Here is a 17169-nt window from a genome sequence, read left to right on the forward strand (position 1 = left end):
GTACTAGTGTGTTCATCCTATCTTACCACACGATACCGTGTTGTTGGATCTAGTTCAACAATTTCGTGTACACGGCGAGTAGAAATAATATCGGAATAACATCGGTTATCATATTGTTTGCAGCCATATTGTAGACCCGACCCGTGTTACCAATTACAACCAATATGAAAAATGCGTTCATGGCGAACTCAACACGTCCACATAAAAACGATGTTTTAAAGATTTACAGGATGACAATAATCGATAGTTGTGTAGCAACTGATAAGGACAACCCTAAGCTGGGTATTGTGATGTCATATGCATATACCACAGTTGTTCACAAACCATCCAACATTTTATTTTTTTTTTCCTATTTAATATACGATATACATGATACGTTTGTATATGTGAAAGGTTTTTTCTGAACTCATTCACCTGTTAAATGTTAATTTTAATTTTATTGTTCGTAAAATCTTAAAATCTCTATGGCTCTACGCGCAAACGTGTGATTACTGATTCTTGTATGTCAGAAGAACTACTGTCTAACAAGTCGCGTGTGCCTTTAGTTGCAACATCGGTGCGAAATATACGAGTAAGGAATACATCACATTAAAACCATTTTATTGTAATCAATAATATTCTTTTCGTACTTATAGATTAGCAATTTCCCACTAGGATATGTATTTGTACTTTTGCTATTAAAGCGTTTAAATTCACTCAATATGTTATTGTTTTTACCATCTAGGTACTTTTACCCTTTAAATAATTTCTTTTATTGGTATTAATAGTTTACCTCATAGTTTACAATGTTGTGAGAACGACCACACAATATTTTATGATACATGATTTCTTTTATTTAATGTAGATACATTAAAAAACTGATTTTGTCAGATAATGTAAGGCAACTAAAATGTTTTAATATATTATTATTAGTATTTATTTATTGTTGAATAAAGTATAATACCTATATATTTATTTTGTTTAGAATGGATATATAACGTACAACATACGTGAAACTGTTTGTATTTTTCCACGAAGTATTGTGGAAAAGGTTATTTATATTTTCTAACCAATAGTTTACAAAAATAAGGTAAATTGATTAATAAATAAGTATCATAAAAAAATTAAGTAAATCTAATGTATTTAAATAATCTGTTATCTAATGTATTTAGTTATAATTTAATTTTAAGAATTAATTGTTCATGCTATCTTTGATAATGTTTGATTATGTAATATTTTTCCTTTGCTCTATGTTATAAGGATATCTTAGATTTTAAGAGCAAGATAACTTGGTTCTATACTAGTATCCGTGATTTGAATGCATTTCATTAGGGTCTGTAAAATATCTGGCTTTTTTCTTTTTAATATTAGTGACCTATGCTTTTGGCGTCTGCGTAACTAGGGAGATGCTTAGCCCTCCTATAGAGAATTTTAGCCTCCTTTCATATTTTTACTTTTTAGCCCCTCCTGTTTTTAATTCAAAGTCTTTTATAGAAAAAAAACTATTATTATAGGTAACAAAGTGTAAAATAATTAACAATAATATTTGTATATAATATATTATTAATATTGAGGATGTGCCATTAAGGGGAGGATCTACTTATTTTATTTTTAATAAATAACCCCCTATCACGCTTTAACACTTTTACTATATAGTTATTTTTAACTTTGATCTTACAGGATTCCCTGTAACTATAAAACTCAAGTGACGCTCATGACGGGGGGGTTGGGAGGTTTACCCCAGGAGGCAAACTCTACCTTTATTTGGACTGGTTTTCTATGGACCTAATCTTAATTTTTAAGTCACATTTCTAAATTTATTAAATTTATAGTAATTCGCTATACACACATACAACAACATGAATTTTAATAGTTGTTTATTTATTTTCTGGGTCAAAAATAATTATAATTAAACAGTAAAAGAATATAGAAGATGTTCATTATACTTATATATTATTAAATAAATAATTTAAAGTTATAACCTAATTTTATTTTTAGTTACCATGACTGTGATGTCTCAAGAAGAAATGATGGTTGGTATTAAGACTGTTGCCCAAGGATTGGAAGCCCTGAAAAATGAGTTAACAGCATCTAATAACCCTTCAGGTCAAAATACAATGCAACCAGAAGAAAAACAGTCTATGCTTCAAAAAACTTTAGATATGACAGAATTGGGCCTTGGTGAAGCTCAGGTTAGTAGTTAAGTTTTTTATTACAAATTGAAAATACCTATATAACTTGCTGCTTTTAAAACCTTAAAATTACTTTAAATAAAGTAGTTGGTTGCTTTATATTTTGAATTAAAAATTAAAAATAATATCTCATGTTCTAATGAACATAAATTTGTAGGATAGTTCAAAATATAAAAAAAAATAGCATAAGAGATTGTAACCCTTACACACCTCCAATAATCTAATTCAAACAATGGGTTCTTTTTTAATTCATTTTAATATAAAATTATTTGTTATCTTCAATCTCATATTACGATTATCAAATTACAAATTTCTCTATAAATTCAATTAATACAATTTTGTAAGTAATAACTAATACCTAATGTATATAATATAACTCATGATATAATATATGTTTATTACCTTAAAGCAGAAGTAAGTAATTATTATTTATATTTTTGTATAATGTATATTGTCTACTCTTTAATCAAATGGCATTATGTTTTTTTTAATTAATAATAAATATGATAAATTAGTACCTAATGAGATATTACACAGTACATTTCTTAAGAATTTTACCAAAGTTAATTATTGTTTTTAATAACTAATAATCCCTATAATATTATAATTTCAATTATCGATGATTTGTAATAAATAAGACCCAGAGTTTGCATATTTTTTTTTATCAAAACAAAAAGTAGCTAGATTAGCTACAAAATTGAATTATATAGTAAATAGATCCGGAATACAAAGTTTTATTTTTGCATATTTTGTAATTTTTTTGATGTCCAGACGAGTCAACATTAAAGAAAAACTATTTGTTCGATGTATATAAACCAAACCATTGCCAAAATCCACGATTTTGTGTCAAATCAAAAAATTAGGATAAAAATTGTGTAATATAATACAACTATTACAATTAGGTACATGTATTTCCGCTGCTCTTAACTAAATTATTAATTAAAATGCATTTTTGTTTGCATATTGTTGCACATTTTAAGTGCATAAATGCATGCATATTTTGTACGTTTTTAGTACATATAATTCTGGGCCTTAGTAAAGCTTTTGGTGAAATGGCTGCTAGGTTGATGGCTAGGTCAGGGGCCAATTTTCATGTCGCGGACTATAATTATTTTTCGTTTCTTAGTAATGTATATAATATTATTATTTTTTGACAATATAATGTATACTATATTTTATCAAGGTTTCGTTAATTACAATGAATCTATTGGTTTTTCAATTATGTTTTTATCTTTTTAAGCATATTATTTGTCTATCTAAAATATTTTTATATTTAATAGTTAATTATAACCGAACAAACTTTTAATCAGGTTATGTTAGCTTTGGCTTCCCATCTTCAAAATGTAGAAGCAGAAAAACAAAAATTAAGAACTCAGGTCCGTAGACTTTGTCAAGAAAACGCGTGGCTAAGAGATGAATTAGCAAACACACAACAAAAATTACAAGCTTCTGAACAGGCTGTTGCATTATTAGATGAACAAAATAAACATTTAGAGTTTATGGCATCTATCAGTAAATTTGATGCTGATAAGGTATTTACTTTTTTTTATAAATCAAAATTTGGATTTTAGACCATTTGAATGCATTTATGAGTTACTTACAGACTGAAGATCAGACCGAAAACAAACAAGAAAAATCTAAAAATGATGATCCGGTTGTTGATTTATTTCCAGATGATGAAAATGAAGAAAGAAATAGTAAGTTGTAATAAAGTAATACATTTTTTAAAAATATACATGAATTAGGTAAAAAAGTTTTTTATTACAATTTTTAATAAATTTATTAATTTTACAATTTAAGACCAAATCAGAATAATAGTGAGCATTTTTTATGTTTTAATATTTTATTTTATTAGCATTATCACCTACACCACCATCACAGTTTGCTCAACAAGTAAATGCTGGAGCTGGTTATGAGATTCCAGCACGTTTAAGGACATTACATAATTTAGTGATTCAGTATGCATCGCAAGGAAGATATGAAGTTGCTGTCCCATTATGTAAACAAGCTTTGGAGGATTTAGAAAAAACATCAGGCCATGATCACCCAGATGTAGCTACCATGTTGAATATTTTAGCTCTTGTCTATAGGTAATTTTACTTTTAAAATAACTTTAAATGTTATTGGATATTTTAATAATCTTAAACATTGTGTTGTGAATATACATATGTACATTTTTAATTTGTAGAGATCAAAACAAATATAAAGATGCTGCTAATTTACTGAATGATGCTTTGGCAATACGTGAAAAGACTCTAGGAGAAAATCATCCAGCTGTAATATTTAATTTTTAATAGCTTATGTATATTATATTCTAACATATTCTTTAATACTTTAGGTCGCAGCAACATTAAACAATTTAGCAGTACTTTATGGGAAACGAGGTAAATACAAAGACGCTGAACCATTGTGTAAACGAGCTTTAGAAATCAGAGAAGCAGTATTAGGTAAAGGACATCCAGATGTAGCTAAACAATTGAACAACTTAGCCCTGCTGTGCCAAAATCAAGTAAATTTTTGTATATTAATTTTATAAATTGGTAGTGTTATACATTTCAATATTAGTGTATACTAGAATTCCAGTTGAGATGTAATCCCATGTTATTTCTTAGACGTCCTTTTCAAATTTTCAAAGCAATTTTATTAGTGGAAAAAGTCATAATTGTGCACTTCGATATATAAATTGAAGGTCCATCTACAGGCTATTAGACGCTGAAAGTCCTTTTGGAGTAGATGGCAATCAAAAATAGATTGTTTTTGTAGGAAGCCCTTTATATAATTGGCAAAGATTAGAAGTTTTGCATGTTGGAGAACCGACGTAGCAAATAGGGCAAATAGTAATGGAGAAAGTACATCTCTTTGAAGTATGCCAAAAAAGGGAGCATATTGATCAGAAATAGTAGAGAGAACCCAAAGCATCCTACTGGATATGTAGGAATGAAGGAGCTTTGAGAGATGAAGTTAATCAATATCTAATATCTATGGTTTCTAGTGTATTCGTAAGCGTGTTGTGATTATTAAGGTTGAAAACCTTAGCGAAATCAGTATAGATCCAATATCATCAGCAGTTGTCACGGAAAATAGGATGGTAATTTGTAGGGGGACGTATTTAAAGGCACACTTGGGGCCCGTGCCCCTCTCATTCACCATATTTTATACTTTTTTATTACATTATTTTGAGATGAAAAATATGAGTTATAACTTATAATAATGTATGATTTGAATTTTTTGTTCCCCCTACCATAAGAATTTTATAAATACGCCTCTGGTTATTTGTGACAGCAAAATCATGTGATTTCAGAGTAAGTCTTATTTAACCAAGTTATAGGATTTCAAAATATCAAAGGCGATTAAATGCCTAAATATAAGCCATACAGGCTCAGATAGAAGTTTATGAAGTTTATACACATCAATAGATGAGCTTTTAAAAAGAATAACAAATTAAAAAATAAGAACTATTTGGGGTGTTAGATATCAAGGAAGAAAAATATTTTGAAGATCGCACCATCAGTAGAATTGGAACTAGGTACACCATTGACTATTACGAGATCATTATTTGTTATTGAAGAAGATAACTGATTTTTTTCAAAAAAAAAAGTTCCAAAAGAAACCAGGATAACATAGTAAAGAAGATTTTAATATTACTTGTTATAGATACTTCAGGTCTACTGACACTTAAAAAATGATGCCTTGTTGTCGAGATTTGAACAAATTCAAACTATAGTTTTCTTCTATTAAATTTATCAAAACGTATTCAATATGCCAAAAGTTTTAAAATATAAATCATCTATAAAATTATCTAAAATCTTTTTATGTGAAATTTAATGTATTTAGCATACGTATGATATAGGTATATTATTAGCGATTTAAGGTATTTTGAAGCCGGGTTCACACTACCCCGTGTCGTGTAAAATAATCACAGTTGCCAAACGATACCACATAGTTGAATAATATATTCAACTTTTGACCGTGTGGTTACATTTATGTGCGGATAAGTGATAACTAAAATAAAATAATATTATGTTATCACAGGGTACAATATTCATATTGCATTTTAGTATAAACATAAAAATACGAAATCACACAACACGGTGTAATGTGAACCCGGCTTGACTTTCTAAAATCTATGTATTTAAAAAAAAGACTGGTCAAATTATTATTATTATTAATGTAATAAATTCATTTAATACAAAATTCTTCCTATGTTTTTCTACTTATGAGCGTTTGAATTTAAACATTTTTTAACATGTTATGTGGTGCATGAACATACCGTAAATTAACTATTTCTCCTCAATCAATTTTTGGATGTTTTGTTGTAATTCTACAAATAACAGTAGCTATTTCAAATTTTCACCAAATGTCTTTTTTAGCATTTTCTTTACTTGATACAATTTTAATATATTTTGACTGAGTTTATCTAAAATAATATCAAGTTAAATAGGTTTAAAATCCAGGGCCAGGGTTTACCCTGTTTAAATATATATTTTTTATAAATGGTTTCAACGAGTAGATTAAAGAACGTATTTATTTTTGCCCATACAAACTATATAATGTCAATTTTTGACTGCAAATATATTATTATTACACATTTTTTTTTTAATCTAATAAGAAAGACGGATTTGAAACAGAAAATTAAACATGTCCAACATTGTATTATGGTTTATAATGACCATTAAGTATTTATTTACTATATTTTATATTTACTCCTTTTACAATTTGAAGATACTTAAATTAAGTAATGATTGTACCATTTATCTTATGACATTTAAATGACGAAACTGTAACACTAAACTAGTTTATAACATCAATATCATCAATATTATTCTTTGGTGATGTAGGGTATTAGGGGATTGAGATACAATGATGATTAAAACTTGGTCACCGCAGTATTTTAAAATATAAAAGCTTTAAATAATAATTAATATTTTAACTATTTAAGATAATGATGCAATAATAGTATATATTGATACATATCTATAGAATAGTTTATATGGTCTTATGTTATCCCAGGATTTAAATTATTACAATTCAAATTGTATGCTATGTTATGTGTGACATAATATGATGGAGATGACAAATTATACTTTTCTTATTTGTGTATATTTATTTGTTCCGGAGCATTACATAATGTTTAGTGAATTAAATTTTTTATTCTAAATAAAGTTAATTGAAAAATTATAATACAAAAGATTATGAAAAGTAATGTTTATTTAATTTACAGGGTAAATATGAAGAAGTAGAAAGATATTATCAACGAGCATTGGAAATATATGAAAAGAAGCTAGGACCGGATGATCCCAATGTAGCTAAGACAAAAAATAATTTAGCTTCCTGTTATTTAAAACAAGGCAAATATAAGGAAGCTGAAATACTATATAAACAGGTGTTAACTAGAGCTCATGAAAGAGAGTTTGGAACAATAGATGGTAAGTAACTTATTTCTTAAGATTTCTAAAAATTTAAACAATATTACATTTATCTTTAAATAGATATTTGATGCTAAAAATGTATGTATCTGTGCTAATACTTAAAAAAAAATGATCACTAAATTTTAAAATGCATGTAAATTATCAACCCTTAAAAATCTTGTAAACAAGAGAGGTAAACGTACTGTTTACATTTTTTTTTATTAGGTGACGAAAAGGAATGGGCATCAATGGCTAATAATAATAATTCCAAAGCATAAAAATATACTATTAATTATTAAGTTATAAGAATAAGAAAGGTTACAGGGTAGGTTACATACATTCCTATAACTACATATGGTTATAAGATCTGATACATATATATATAATATAATAATAATACTATATGGTATAAAATTAAGTACAAGTAACTTCATAAAAAATATATTAGCTGATACAACAGTTTTGTTTTTATAATTTTTTTTTCGTAATTATATTGATCTGTTTTATTATTGTTTGGCTACACTATATATATTAAATATTCAAATTTTAGTTTGCAATGCATGGTGCTTAAATCTTATTTTTAAATGTTCAAAGAAATTGTATTATTTTATTATATAAATTTATTTTATATCTTGTTATGACATTGAATCTCTTTACTAATATTATAACCAAAGATATTCAATCTCTTAGGGTATAAGTATTTTCTATTATTTAATATGTAATTTATTTTATTAAAATATAGTCAATAGTACTTTATTTCCATTATTATTATTTGTTTTGAAAATTTCAGCTTTTATAAATAATATTTCAATTTTATGTTTTATATTTTTTTCACTATATTTGTAAGAGATTTTCAAAAACTTAATTAAACTATTGATAAACATAATTTATTTTATGCAGTGACAACTATTAAAATTTCTAATTTCAAAAGAATAAAAGAAAATCGAATTAACTTAGGGTTAAATCATTAGTATAGAATTTTCTTATGACTGACATTATATTATTTACAGTTCATATTTTTATTTTAATCTTATTAATTAATTTTTCTAATTTTTTTGAATGATATTAAAACTATTCAAAGAAGCTAATTTTGATATAATTTCTTGGGCTCAATACAAATATTTTATTTTTATCAACTACTATGGAACACATAAATCACTGAAATAGTTTTCACTCATTTATACAATTCACCGTTGATAGTGATGATTGATGACAAAACATCATAAACATTAAAATTCCAGATAGTCTAGATTAACTGGTTATAATAACCTTGAAAAATTCTTTTTTAAAGATATTCCTAATGGTTTTGTTAATATTTTATTCAAATTGTAATATTTAAAAAATAATATTGGATGTTTCCCATTATTCAGCATTAAAGTATGTGAAAATAAAATACTATTGATATGTATCAATATTTAATAATATGACTATATATATATATTTAAAAAAGAAAAGTAATTATTGTTATGTAAATATATGTACTCTATTCATACTATTTATACCTGTTAATGAATTGTTAATTAATTATCCATTATTATAATTACTATTATTATTTTTAGATATTTTGAGTATTTTGGAATATGTTTAAGTCTTATTATACATTTTTTAAGTTTGCCTATTAGATTAGTTTGTTTTAAAAATTTGTTTATTTATAAATGGACAATAGTCATTGAATTATATTGCACGTTCCTGCAATTTTTTATTATTATTTGGTATTCAGCTTTTATATTATTTATTAATAAATGTTTCATGATTTAAAAATGAATATAAATATGATACAATAAAATGGAATTGATCTAATTAATAATTCAAGTGATAATAAATATTTGTTATAATTATTCATGGTTTTTGATTTAAATTATACTCGTTTTCCAAATACCTGTGTTACTTGCATACAGTATTAACTAAAAGTATTAAGAGGATGTCAGCACTCATTTGTTTTCTCTCTGTTCCCCTTGCAACCTAACAAATAAGCATTCAGTAGATTTATTCTTGTGTTGGTTAGTTTTATTATTATAGTGAATTAACTTATTATTTAACTTAAGGGTAATAATCTAAGGAACCTTATGGGGATTAATTGGTATTTTAATATGAAATTAAGCTATTCAATTTTTTAAAATGTCCATATTTGCTATAAAATTATAATATCTGCAAAAGCTTATAATGTACCTTAGATATTCTTTCATTTAGTTTCAATATTCACTCTAATATTAAATAGTCAAGCACACAAAATTGGAACTGCTGAACCCAAATTTGCTATGTTGTACGTGGGCCCAAAAAGTAAACAAATTGTTTAATGATACCTTCTTTAAATGTTACCTTTAAGTTTGATAAAGGGTAAATTCAGTCTTATATTAAAAAGCTAACAACACTAAATTGGAACTGCTGGACTGTATTTGCTGTGTTGCATGTGAGTCAAAGAGAAAACAAATTGTGCACCGACCTTAAAATGTATAATTTATAAATAACAAAATATAGACAATTTAAATATTAAATATACAATTCATCAATTGTTTTCATATTAAATATTTGCTTAATATATATTACATTTATATTATTATTATATCCCTTAACTGGCATTGGTCAAAAAAATATACTTAACTTTATTAGTTTTTAAATAAATGTTTCAAATTCATATACAGGGCTTTGACTTTATAGCACTAAAAATATATTTAATATTCCCTAAACTTCTCAAAAATAGCATTAATAATCTAAAGTTTTCTAAGAAATGCAAAATACATGACATTAAGTTTTGTTTTTGGAATTCTTGAAGCATAAAACCAATATATAGCTTACTCTGCTATTTTCATTTGTATTTAATAATAATTAGTAGAACTATCAAATCCAAGCCTTGTTATTAAATTGAAAAAAAAATTGTTTTGTATAGCATTATTGTAAATTTCTAAGGATTAAAATTATAAATTGAACTAATAATATTCAATTAAGAAAACGTTAAGAATCATATTAAATATTTTTCTACACAATAAGAACATTTTTCAAATTTCACTAAAGACAACATTTTTTTTTTTAAATGGATAAGTAATATAATGTTACAGGCGATAATAAACCAATATGGCAGGTGGCTGAAGAACGTGAAGAAAATAAAAACAAAAGTACAGGTGCAGCACCATATACAGAGTATGGTGGTTGGCATAAAGCTGCTAAAGTAGATTCACCAACAGTAACTACCACACTTAAAAATCTAGGAGCGTTATACAGAAGACAAGGAAAATATGAAGCTGCAGAAACTCTTGAAGACTGTGCATTACGTTCTAGAAAAGAGGTATATAAGAAAGAAAATTAAATAATTTTTATTGGTTAACAGGTTTATTATGTAAAATTACATTTCAATATATGTTGCAAGATACCAGTGGTGAAGTGTAATTATTTCAATGTAAAATGATGGTTAATTCCAAGGTTTTTTGCTTGATTTATGTGATTTATCAGCTACAGACTTTTTAATTATTTTTATATTCCCCTAACATACAAAAAACATTTTTAATCAAGTCTAATTTTTGTTATTGCGTTGGTATTTACTATTTAGTAATTCTGATGTACCTATCACTTGTTTCATTCTTATTTTTTATCTAACATGTTATTACCAGCTGGACCTCGTTGATTTTTTTCAAAAATTTCAACCCACTCTTCACCACTGCAAGATACAAATATTAAAGAGCTACATTGAGTGAAAATAATTACAAATATATTTTTAACAAATAAAACATGTTATTCTACTATAAATTGGGTTGCTGAATAAATAATGGTTTTTAATTTTATATAAAAAAAAAAAAAACATTAATTTTAGTTTATTATGTATATGTATGTACTGTTAATTTGATGTATCTTCATAGGCTTTTGATATAGTAAAACAAGCCAAAGTTGCACAGATTCTTAGTGGATCAACTAGTAGTGTAAATAGTAATGACAGGAGAAACCGATCAAGTCGTTTGATTGGTTCTAGGGAATCATTGGAGTATGATACCAGTTCTACTGGAACAAAATTAGACGAGGTTTGTAAATACAATTTATTTTTTATCTTTTGTATTTAATTTTGCTCTTGATTTGAATAACATTTAATGCATGTCACACATTAACTATTATATTATTATTGCTCATCTTTAATCTTTTATGTATATTTTAGTTTTATGTATTAAGTTTTAAAATACAATCATAGATAGCAATTTATTTCTTTAACATACTTTACAACAAATGCTTTTCAATAGTTGTTAACCCTCCAAAAACGAATGATACCCTATAAAGACTTAAGGGTTTTAGAGAATAAATACTGAGTGAGAAGAGAAAAAGTTTAAGAATGTCGGTTATATTTGTTATGACAGAGCGGGGCTGAGTTGGGCAAACAAAGCGGCTTGAAAACCAAACTATTCAGTGCTCTAGGGCTGAACAACTCCTCTTCTGCCTGATTAAATGTATCTGGAGAGAAATTATCGAGGCTGTGGCTGTGGGACATTATTTTACACTAATAAATATAAATATATTTTATTGTTTATTATTTTACTTATTTATTATTTTTAACATCATAATATTTATTATAATTATTATTATTATTTATTTATTATTATTATTATTTTTTTTTTTTGTAATTTGTGTTTGATTTGATACAATTTTGAATTATTATTTATAAGTTTTAATTAATTATTACAAGTTGAATTAATGTGGATGATCAATCAAAATAAAAATAGGTTTCATTTTTAAGTAAACCATTTAATTTTAATTATACTTATTGTAGTATTGAATAATTAAAAATGTATTTCTTAGTTTTATTATTTTATTATAATTATTTATTTTGTCCTTATTACTTGTACTGATCACTGATTAGGAACACATTAGAAACACACTTTATTGTGCATACTTAGTAATAATTAAAAACAACATTTATTTTCAAAAACACACATTCTTAATAAAAAAAACTGCACTTTATTCTGCACTTAACAACTGTTTCTGGGAATCAATGTTTTAAAAATCTTCTTCTGCCTTATAGCATAATATATATATATATATATATATATATATATATATATATATGTGTATGTGTGTGTTATATTATTTGTTTTTCGCAATTTTACTTCAGCCTAAATTACACATTATTTAAAATAGATAAAATTATAATACATTTGTTACCATAGGATAAAAATGTATCTATGTAAAAAATTGTGTTTATTTTTACAGAAATCTGGAACAGATGGTCAACAGAAGTAGAGTTTAAATACAATAAATATTATCTACTCGCTTATCTACAGCATATACTTGCACTGCTTCGGCAAACAAGTATTCATCTCCTATATGACAAAAACACGGAACGGTCCATTTTTTAAACTTTACTATGTATTTATATGTGCAATAAAATTAATAATTACACTGCAAAAGTAGGTGGCTATAACATTATAAACAAATATTCTTGATTTGGCTAACTAATAAAAATATATTAATGGTTATTCTAAGGGAGTCAACTTAGAATAAAATGTTATGATTAACAAAAATCTTACACTTTCAAAGTATGTATGACAAATAAGATAAACATTTATTATAAATTATTAATATATTTACTTTTACACTTATAATTATTAAAGGTAAGGAATCTATTTAATACTATTTAAAAAATAAAGTTCCCCGTACAGTATCTAAACATTAGTGTTTGTTAAAAATAAAACACTCATAATTACAGATTATTTATTATAATTATTAAAACGGTGAGAATTTTAATTTATTTTTATGAACAATATTAACCAGGTTCATAATTTATTTGCTATGATCATTGAAATTTGAGAATTATGAGGAAGAATTATTTTATAACTTATTTTATAGTATATAACACTATTCTTCTAAACAAATATTCTATATTGTTTTTAATTTATTATACTTAATTGTTATAAATGAGTTGGAAGAAAAATATAAAATAGTTTCGACTTTTAGGTACTTATTACAGAAAAAAAATTCCTTAAAATTGAGTTATTATCTTCTAGTAATGAGTGTTTAAATTCAAGAAGTAATTCACCAATTATAATGAAAAAATATTTGACTCAAATCTAGATTTTATGTTAATATCATAAATATTTATTGTAGCTTCTGATGTATTAATACAATGCTATTTTGAATATTTTAAAAAATTACAAATTAAATTATACTTATTCATTCCTTGTTTTAGGTTTTTAAAGAATTCAAAATGTATTTTAAATAGGTATATTTTTTTTATACACATTTTTTTTATATTAAACTAAATATTATTAAAGTATTAAATTCTTACATAATATAAAATCACATTGAAAAAGAAATTACTGTTTTGTTAATACTAAAATACCTAGTTATATACTATAAGGTATAACAATCATTAATAATTTCAGTCTGGGTGCTTAGATGTGTACTTATTTTATATTATCAGTGGCATAGCCAGGGGTGTTTAAACCTATACCACCAATGCTTTTTTTTCCATGAATAAAAATAAATGCATCATTTATATTATTTATTTACAAAAACTATAAAAAACTTAGTTTAATTTTTACTTAACCCCTCTCTCTCTGCCTTTCATAATCCATAATCCTGGCTACTCAACTGTATATAGTTATACAACAATCAATATTTCAATTATTCTCATTTTAAATAATAATTGAAGTATGACCCATTGGTTAGTACAGTTATATTTAATATTTATACATACATATTTAAATTCTTAAATATAATTTGTTTAGTGATTATATTTAATTATTTAATTTGGTGCATAAAATGAATACAAAACATTTATTATTTTTTTTACTATAATTCTGAAAATATTATATGCAATTAAACATATTAAACATGTAATTAAAATTTTAATAATGAAACATCATTAAAATTAACAAACATGATTAAAAGTTAATTTGTAGAATGAATTGAATAATTTCTTTAAAGACTAACTTTTTACTGAATAGTTATTTAAATGTTAATTAACTGTAATTGTAATATTAAAATCAAAAACGTTTAGTCGGAAAATTTACTCGTTGGCTATATAATATTAAATAACTACTAATGATTAATGAATAGGTACAAGCATTGATTATATATTTAAATTTAATATATTATATAATCAATGGTACAACACTAATAGTAATCAATGAAAATACTACTATTTTAATTATTCAATATTAATGCCACAGTATTTAATTTAAAATTCTGTATCTATAATATATATAATTAGGGTCATATTTTATTATTTTTATACATTTTTATTTATATAATCATATTATTTCATAGAAATGTCAGAAAAAATAAATAAAATCACATACGTCATAATATTATAATGTATTGAAGTATTTTTATTTAGTACCTATAGTATTTTACTATTTTGTTTTATAAATATTCAATTCTATATAAGTTGAATCATTTACATGAGCATTAGAGAAAACTATCTCTATTTTTCATGATCATATTTAAATTATAATACCAGGTGATTAATTCAACCTAGGACACTCATTCACTATTAATGTTTTTGAAAATATACTTTTTACATGGTTTTATGTCGTTACAAAATAATGTGTTTATTAAAAAATTATATTTTTAAATATTTTAGATTCTGAGCGAAGCGATGAATGTATTGATTTTACAATGATGTGTGTTTTTTTTTTTTTTTTATTTTTTATTTATTTTTTTATTTTTGTGTCTGTCATCACCTTTTAGGACAGTAAAAGTGCTTGGATTTTCTTCAATAGTAACTTTTCTGATAGGAAAGTGAATCTAGTTGGTACTTTGGGGGGTCAAAATTTCCCAGTAGTTTTCACAAGCGACGGGAAAAACAAAAGAAAAATTAAGGAAAAACGGGAATTTTTACGCAAAATCTGTTTTCGAGAAAATCGATTTTGGTTTTTGGTGTAACTCTAAAACAAATGACCGTAGGTACATGAAATTTTGACTGAATGTTTATATTAGCATTTTCTATACACCATAAAATTTTGAAAATATTTTGACTCTTTTTGAGCTGTTTACGGCCATTGTCAGTTTTCAATTTTTTTAGTTTTTTTTTCTATAAATATCAATAAAATTTTATCTGTTGAGTAAAAAAGCTTCAAAATTTAATAGAAGGATCCTAGGTTATTGTTTCAAAGGCAGTTGAAAAAAATTAAAAATCCTTAGTCACAGTTTTTAATTATAAGCATTTAAAGTTCAAATTTTGACAAAATACGGAAAAATCACGAAAAATAGCAAATTATTTTGATGAGAATTCATAAAAATTTTTCTTTTTAAATCTAAGATTTGAAAATGTAATATAAGATTACTCATAAGTTTGTCTACCTTTATCAAAAAAAAAATGTCTAGAAGAAACTTAAATTAAATTTTTATGAGCGTCTGAAATTTATATTTTTACAACATTTGATATTTACTCGATTTCTCATGTAACAATTTTCTTATTTTATTGTAATTAAAAAACGAATGACTGTAGATACTTGAAAATTTCACTGAATGTTTATATTAGCATTTTCTATACACCATAAAATGTTGAAAATATTTTGACTCTTTTTGAGCTGTTTACGGACATTGTCAGTTTTCAATTTTTTTAGTTTTTTTTTCTATAAATATCAATAAATTTTTATTTGTTGGGTAAAAAAGCGTGAAAATTTAATATAAGGCTCCTGATATATCGTTCTAATAGCAGTTGAAAAATATTAAAAATACATAGGCACAATTTTTTTTTATAAGCATTTAAAGTTCTAATTTTGACAACATTTATCAAATTTATAATTTATTAATTATTTTGTGGTTAAAAATTTATAAATTTATAACTTTTATGGCTAAGGATTGGAAATTTAAAACAAGGCTCCACGTAAATAGGTTATATATTAATTACTTTATTCACAATAATATCATCAAATATACTTGGTAAAATCATAGGCTGACTGACCGTTTTCGCTCAGAATCGTTTTTCTTATACAATGATATTATATCATTGAATTCAAATTTAACACCATCCATTACAGTGACCCACTTGTAACCTACTGTACAGCAGAGCGACATCCACTTATCCACCTTTTTATCCTTAATTACAGTGTTAACTTCTTATTTGAGAGCAGAATATTTTTCTTGAGTTATTTTGATACGTAACAATCAAATTTAAGATAAGTAGCTTATGAGTTATAAGTATTAAGTTTAGAGGAACTAGTGGACCAACATTTTACGAGGTCTCCGCATTCCACTCCACTAATCTAAACTTTAAATATTTTATAAGCTTGTAACTTGTAAACTACTCGTAATGAATTTGATTTTTATGTATCGAAATACTTAGAAAAATATTCTGCTTTGAAATATGAAATTAAAACTGTAGATTGTCATTAAAAAAAGTAAAAAACAACAAAAATGTTAAGGTTATAAAATATTTTTATATTTTTAAAAATGTTGATTTTAAAGACTAGAAATAAAGTAAAAATTTTTTTTAAACATTTATATTTTTTGAAATAATGAGTGTTCAATAATAAAAAATCACCTGCTATACAATTCAATGTTCATAAAGCCTTAGGCCATTGCTATTGCCAGATTGTCTTTGCCTACAAACTGCGAACGACATAGCACGACTTCCTACGAAATTACTTCTGAGCGTCATTATTACT

At 24.9% G+C, this 17169-nt stretch overlaps 1 protein-coding gene across 3 annotated transcripts; it reads left to right on the forward strand.

Moving 5' to 3' along the window:
- The first annotated feature begins 296 nt into the window (after positions 1–296).
- Positions 297–12963, forward strand: LOC132950471 (kinesin light chain). 3 transcript variants are annotated; one of them, XM_061021962.1, is made up of 12 exons: positions 297–571; positions 965–1069; positions 1978–2171; positions 3482–3703; positions 3775–3868; positions 4027–4261; positions 4360–4447; positions 4510–4680; positions 7393–7597; positions 10636–10862; positions 11431–11589; positions 12767–12963. In XM_061021962.1, exons 3-12 carry the CDS (start codon positions 1983–1985, stop codon positions 12794–12796), a joined length of 1620 nt encoding a protein of 539 aa, XP_060877945.1. In that variant the 5' UTR covers positions 297–571; positions 965–1069; positions 1978–1982; the 3' UTR covers positions 12797–12963. The 3 variants fall into 3 exon arrangements, with proteins under 3 accessions (XP_060877945.1, XP_060877942.1, XP_060877943.1); XM_061021959.1 differs by lacking the exon at positions 12767–12963 and adding an exon at positions 11917–12358; XM_061021960.1 differs by lacking the exons at positions 965–1069; positions 12767–12963 and adding an exon at positions 11917–12358.
- Positions 12964–17169: the final 4206 nt, after the last annotated feature.

Source organism: Metopolophium dirhodum, chromosome 8, assembly GCF_019925205.1.
Source record: "Metopolophium dirhodum isolate CAU chromosome 8, ASM1992520v1, whole genome shotgun sequence".
Classification (NCBI taxonomy): domain Eukaryota; kingdom Metazoa; phylum Arthropoda; class Insecta; order Hemiptera; family Aphididae; genus Metopolophium; species Metopolophium dirhodum.